This window comes from Podarcis liolepis (genome assembly GCF_965112155.1).
Source record: "Podarcis liolepis genome assembly, chromosome: 5".
NCBI classification, from domain to species: Eukaryota; Metazoa; Chordata; class Lepidosauria; order Squamata; family Lacertidae; genus Podarcis; species Podarcis liolepis.
The window spans coordinates 100,599,283-100,606,146 of NC_139556.1; the positions used below are offsets into that span (position 1 = coordinate 100,599,283).

Consider the following 6,864-nt stretch of genomic DNA (forward strand, 5'->3'; position numbering starts at 1 on the left):
CCCCTTTGCAGACCACAAGGGGGTGACATTGCTCACTTGCGGAGGAAGACATTTCCTGCTACGTAGAAGTGAGCTGCATAGGTAGCTGCTTCAGGGCCCTTGGCTGCCTCCCCCCTACTGGGGTGGAGGCCCATTACACAGGTCCTAGGGAGCAGCTCTGCTTATACGAAGCAAAACCCTGAGAAATAGCCTTTTCTTTGTTTTTTTAGGCTGCGTCCTTGGTGTCTTTCGATTAAAATAATGGAAGCTTGCAAGGCTGCGAACGATTCTGCAGACTTGTAGCCTTGGTCCTGAGGTCTGACACCGAATAAGCAGCTCTTTTAATATTCTCAAGTACAATCCAGGCATTAACGAACCAGGTGGAAGCTCGACTCGAAAGTATGGCCCTGGGATACATGCCAACTGCTCCTATTTATCGGGGATTGCCCCGTGTTTAATACCTGGGCTGTTAAATTGTTCTTTCTGTTTGAACATGGGATTTTCAAAAGGTTTTTTTTGTGGTTTGAAAAGGCAAATTCTGTTGGCAGAAAATGGTCGTTCTTCGGGCTGCACCTCCCTCTGCACGGTCTCTAGGAGTTAAATCTCAGAAAGGGCAGCTGCATCTTGTGATCTCATGGGTATTAAATGCACATGCGCAAACCACCACTTCATACACAGCAGCAGCCAAGATAAATTCTGAACTGTTGATACCGTGAAGTCGTCGTTTCTCTAGAATGCCCCTATCCAAAGATGACTTAACACACCTCTTGCCCTGTCAGTTAAGGTAAAGGTACCCCTGCCCGTACGGGCCAGTCGTGTCTGACTCTAGGGTTGTGCGCCCATCTCACTTAAGAGGCCGGGGGCCAGCGCTGTCCGGAGACACTTCCGGGTCACGTGGCCAGCGTGACAAAGCTGCTCTGGTGAGCCGGCACCAGCGCAGCACACGGAAACGCCGTTTATCTTCCCGCTAGAAAGCGGTATACCTATTTATCTACTTGCACTTAGGGGTGCTTTCGAACTGCTAGGTGGGCAGGAGCTGGGACCGAAGACGGGAGCTCACCCCGCCGCGGGGATTCGAACCGCCGACCATGCGATCGGCAAGCCCTAGGCGCTGAGGTTTTACCCACAGCGCCACCCGCGTCCCTTGTCAGTTACTGAGGACCAAATGAACCCTGCAAATTGAGTAGTTTCAGCCCCACCCTGGGCAGATCTTTTGATATATTAGGGATTTTTAAGTGCATCTCACTTCCATTTGTGCCATGTATCATGCTGCAGGGAGCTGAAATGGATGGCCTCTTATGCTGGCCTGCTCTTAAGGGTGCAGGATTCCTGCTAGCTGTCACATGGAGACATTCTCATCGCAAGAAACCTCTCTTTCCAATGAATAGAAGAGATGTGTTCCTGGTCATGCTTTTCCGGCTAGCTTTATGCTGCCCCCTGCTGCTTTTATTGCCTTATTTTATTCTTAGTTGTATGTGTTTCTGCAAGCTGGGGAGGAGCTGTTGTGCGAAAGGCAGGGTAAAAATATGCAAAAGGAGGCAGACAATGCAGTCGTGTGTGGGACTTGGGAACAGAGACACCCGGGTTTAAACACCTTCTGCTATGAAGCACTGAGCTGGTCCCCTTGGAGCAATCACCAACTTTCGATCTAACTGACCTCTTAAGGTTTTTGTGAGGATAAGGTGGGGCAGCAGGAAGGACCACGTACGCCACCATGAGCTCCTGACAGATCAATGCCTGTAAAGAGACGTGTGACCCTCTGGCATCCTTCCCCAACCTGGTGCCCTGAAGGTGGTTTCCTACTACAGCTCCCATCAGCCTCAGTCAACCTCTGCATGCTGGGAATTGTAGTCCAAAACTCCTGGAGGAAGCCTGACTGGGGAAGGCTGCCGTACTTGGCCGGTACAGAAGTTGGTGTGGTACGAAGGCTAAGTTTGGACGCTGGGCGTTCCCTGGTTCAAAGCTGACATTAACCACACACCCAGGTATGCTAGTTCACCTGTGTTACCTCTCAGTTCCCTTGATCCTGGACTATGTTACAGAAGAGTTGCCACCTGACCAGGGATAAGTGGTCTGCCCTGCTGCTATGCCTTTTTTGTCCTGCATAGAGATCAGCACTTACAAACAGATGTCTGGAGACTGTGCTGCTGTTAGAAAGGTGTCAAAAAAGTAGACAAGCCTACCTTACAGTGGTGTCGTAAGGCCTGCTAAGCATGCATACAAAGCTCTTTGGGTGCATAAAAAGTATCATGTAGTTTCTAAGCTGGGCTGCAGAATTTACAATGCACTCCTACGAGTGTCTACTCAGATGTAAGTCTCACAGAGTTCAACACGGCTTACTCCGAGGAAACTTCCGTGGTTCTCATAGGATTTCGGTCTTAATTATATAACCTTCTGATTTAACGACAAAACGGGCCTCAACCAGGCAGCAGATTAAGGAGAAGTAGCATTGTTTTCAATCTAAAACCAAAGCTAATGAGGCCTTTTCTCTAACCAGAACGGTGTCTGCAGCACAGCTTGCTTCACAACTGTGTGTGTGTGTACTAATACATATTACACCTATCTGCAGATTCAGTAAATTAATAGATAAAGATTTCATAATTCAAGTGACAGCCCCAATTCTAAATATTATTACGTGTACTTTGCAGAGACACAGCATGACAAATGTCATAAGTAGCCTTCTCCTTACAGGTAGGGTAGCAGTGTTGGTCTGCCGTAGCCTTCTCCTACAAGTGTGCTGAGCCAAACAGTTAGGAAAACTACCAACAAAATCTGAGGAAGCCTGACCTAGAGAACATGGTGTTTCTTAAAATTTGTCCTTGCAGAAGAAGCGAAGGTGTGGAATGAGAATGTAAATATAAGTTGTAAAAAAGAGAAGGCTTTTCAGGACAAATTTAGGAGCAGAATTCCACGTTAATATTATAGAGATATCACTGAGATTTTAACATATTCATTCAAATAGACTGGGATGCAGCACAAGTTTAGCATTTGCAGCAGACTTAATGAATCTGCAACCAGAAATTTCAATTGTTTGTAATGGTTGTAACCAGATGGATCTCATTAGGCACCAATCGCAGAAAAAATGTTGCAAGTAGATATAGGGTTGAAGTTGGCAGGAAGTTCTCCTGTACAAACCTTGTTGAAAGGAACAGAAGCTGTGTAAGAGAAGTATCTCATATTTTCAGTGGGGCTTGTGCAGAAAACTCTAGCTATATACAAAGCAGCAGCAGAAATCCGTCATAAAAGCATCAAGTAGAAAATGCATTTTGTAAACGGGAGTGTCCATCCTCAAAAATATATTGGAAACAGTGATCTTCTCTGAACTTTTCACCAGCGTCAGTAGAAGAAACAGCCAAAGGCAACCACCACACAGAAGAGGGTGTCCTGCAGAAATGACAAGGAGAACACCTCCGTGAGCGAAAACGACCGCAGAGGCAAACGAATTCATGACTTTGGGAATCTGGTGCAGTCACAAGCATGATGGAAATTTTCTTCTGCAATTTTTGTAGGTTTTACACATGAGAACATCAGGACACATGGTTTTTAAGCAGCCTTCAATGGGTGATGCATGGCAAAAGCAGCAAGTCACTTACATTCATGAAAATATCCTGAGCGTAGTTATCTGTGTCTGAATCCCAGAAGCACCGTGCAGCCATGCTGAAGAAACAAATGAGGAACCGTCCATTGACAAAGAAAAACATCAGTTGGTGATAATCAGCCGCATTTCGAGACTGTTCATTCCCTTGATACGCTGAAAATGCTTCCCCAAAATCCCCCCTGGGGTGGGGACCAACAGGGATAGAAAGGTTGATCCCAAACAAGAAGAGGACAATTTGATTGAACATAATGAAGTCATTGGGCTTGCGGAACAAATTTGCTTCTGCAATGGAACTTCTCTTCCCTCTCCTCCCCCTTGCATGCCTACAAAATTTACTCTGGAGGGCTGCGGGATCCCTCAGAATAGATTTGGGGGGCATGCAGGGGGTGGAGAGGGAAAGTTCAGTTGTGTGAGTGGAAGCTGTTCTGCAGGCAACCCAATGCCTCCAGCTCTGTGGTGGTAAAACCCAGAAGAACCACCTGGAGACATGGCATGGAAGCCCTCCAGGTGAAGTGAAGGAAGGGAGAGTTACCCACACCAAACATGCTATCACTACAAAGGTGTTTAATTTGCTCTGAATGTTGGGGGTGTGCTGTGCAAGTCAGAATACATTAAGTCCCCAGAGGAATTGTGTAAATTTGTCAATTGTAGAATGCTTGGGATAAATATGAACCCTCAGATTTCACAATTTACAAAGGCACACACACACACACACACAAACAACAACAACAACAACAACAACCCACAGTGCAAAATATTAAGAAATGTGAATGATTTGGTAGGAAGGGAGGGAAGCCTAACTTACTTAACTCCTTCGCCTCTCTGTTCTCCGATCACCACTTGCACCACCATTTTATACCGGTGAAAACCTTTCTCTAGAAAGAAAGATGGGGAAGAAAAAGGATTGGGGGAAATTGAAAGATTTCACACCTGTATATTGTCGCATCATATGTTTGGCCAGATGGAAGAACATCAGCAAGGGTGTGTGTGTGTGTGCCCAAGAGAGAGAAAGGGTGGGTGAGTTGGGCAGGAAGATATAGGAAGAAAAAGGCAATTACTCCTGGCACATGCTCTTACCTTTTAACTTTTCCAGGATCGTCTCTGATAAGGATTTGGTGAGCTGTGGGATCTCTTCAGGGTTGTACTGTACACTGGTCAGCTCCTCTTTTAACACCTCATGGATACAATCTTTCACCGTAGAAGGGCGGAATCTAATAGGAAAGAATGGCGTACAGTTACATCTCCCCTCCATCAGTATAACAAATAACTGGAGTCTGGGATGTCTGATTTGTGACAACTGCCAAACTTCAGGCGTACATCTTTGAGAGGATTCACACTCAGTTTACATCTTCACATGATTTAAGCCTTCAGGGGCTGTACCACTTGAGAATACAGGTGTGAAGAAGGGCCTTGACTGATGGCATTCCTATACAACAAATGAACAGACACCCAGCACATGGGCAAACAATTAAGTATCAGGTCATGGCTGGAAGGCTTAGGATGCAGGATATGTGCTGATGCTCAGTAGTTCAGGGACTGGGAACTAAATGTATGCCAGCTTCAAGTCAACATAAGAAAGGATCTGAAAGTTCTTGAGAATACAGTGGTACCTTGGTTTCAAACTTAATCCGTTCCAGAAGTCAATTCCAAGAGCAAGGTGCATTTTCCCATAGAAAGTAATGCAAAATGGATTAATCCGTTCCAGACTTTTAAAAACAACCCCCAAAACAGCAATTTAACATGAATTTTACTATCAAACGAGATCACTGATCCATAAAATGAAAGCAATAAACAATGTACTGCAGTTGCACAATCAATCAGTAGCTGAGCTGGGTTCTACACAGTAACAAAAACAAAACAAAAAAGCCGCAAAAACAAAAATGCATGGTAAAGGTAAAGGTAAAGGTAAAGGTAAAGGGACCCCTGACCATTAGGTCCAGTCGTGGCTGACTCTGGGTTTGTGGCGCTCATCTCGCTTTATTGGCTGAGGGAGTTGGCATACAGCTTCCGGGTCATGTGGCCAGCATGACTAAGCCGCTTCTGGCAAGCGCACCAGAGCAGCGCACAGAAACGCCATTTACCTTCCTGCCGGAGCGGTATCTATTTATCTACTTGCACTTTGACGTGCTTTCGAACTGCTAGGTTGGCAGGAGCAGGGACCGAGCAATGGGAGCTCACCCTGTCGCGGGGATTCGAACCGCCGACCTTCTGATCGGCAAGTCCTAGGCTCTGTGGTTTAACCCACAGCGCCACCTGCGTGCCTGCAAAATGCAAAATACATAGCAAAACCAGAAAGACCTCAGCTTAACACTCAAATCGGAGCACGTTTGGCTTCTGAAAAAAGTTCGCACACTTCCTTCCATGTTTGCAGTGTTTGGGTTCCAAGTTGTTTAAGTACCAAGGCGTTTGAGAAACAAGGGACCACTGTACGGTGGTCCCTCGGTTTAAGTACTCAATTCGTTCCGGAGGTCCGTTCTTAACCTGAAACTGTTCTTAACCTGAAGCACCACTTTAGCAAATGGGGCCTCCTGCTGCTGCTGCTGCGCTGCCGGACCACGATTTCTGTTCTCATCCAGAAGCAAAGTTCTTAACCCGAGGTACTATTTCTGGGTTAGTGGAGTCTGTAACCTGAAGCGTCTGTAACCCCAGGTACCACTGTAAAGGGATCGAGGGGGATTTGTATCCCAGAGTGATGCGTGTCGGCCTCCAAAGCGGGAGGCACAACCTGGTGGGATCCAGATGTCCTTGGACCCAGCAAGCCCCGCCTTGCCGCCTTGATCTCCCTGCAGGCCCGGAGTGAATAAGGGAGCGAAGGAGCCCATTTCCCCCTATGGGGGGGAGGGGCTTGTGTGCTTCGTTTTTGCCGGCCCCTCCCCCTCCCGGCCACTGACTTGTGCTGGAAGGCGGGCCGCAGGCTGTAGGTGCGGGCCGGACCCGAGCCGCTGTGGGGCCTGGGACTGCGCCGCGGAGTCGCCTCCCGGGGAGACGCCGGGGTCTGCGCCGGAGACTCCTCCATGGCAACTCCCGCCGCCCGCTGGGGAGAAGCCGGCGACCGTCGCCTTGACAACGGCCCATTTCCGCTTCCGGCGCCTCAGAGAGCCAAAGGAATTCCTAGAGAGGTCTCAACGACGGTCTATTTCCAGTTCTGGTGCCGCAGAGCTCCAAAGAAATTCCTAGAGGGGTCTGGGCACATTTCCGTTTTCAAAGCAGCAGAACTCCAAAGAAAGTCCTAGAGGGGTCTCGACAACGGCCTATTTCCGCTCCTGGCGCCGCAGAGATACGGTCAG

The 6,864-nt window shown here is 47.8% G+C and overlaps 1 protein-coding gene across 1 annotated transcript in view; it reads right to left on the reverse strand.

Annotated features, from left to right (window-relative positions):
• The window catches only part of PCYT1A (phosphate cytidylyltransferase 1A, choline), a 48,256-nt gene extending 41,603 nt beyond the window's left edge, over positions 1-6,653 (reverse strand). The window contains exons 1-4 of the mRNA XM_083504257.1: positions 6,469-6,653; positions 4,655-4,788; positions 4,383-4,452; positions 3,573-3,636 (exon numbers count right to left, since the gene is read on the reverse strand). Coding sequence (XP_083360383.1) covers positions 3,573-3,636; positions 4,383-4,452; positions 4,655-4,788; positions 6,469-6,593 — 393 coding nt within the window. The 5' untranslated portion in view covers positions 6,594-6,653. The remainder of the gene's footprint in view (positions 1-3,572; positions 3,637-4,382; positions 4,453-4,654; positions 4,789-6,468) is intronic.
• Positions 6,654-6,864: the final 211 nt, after the last annotated feature.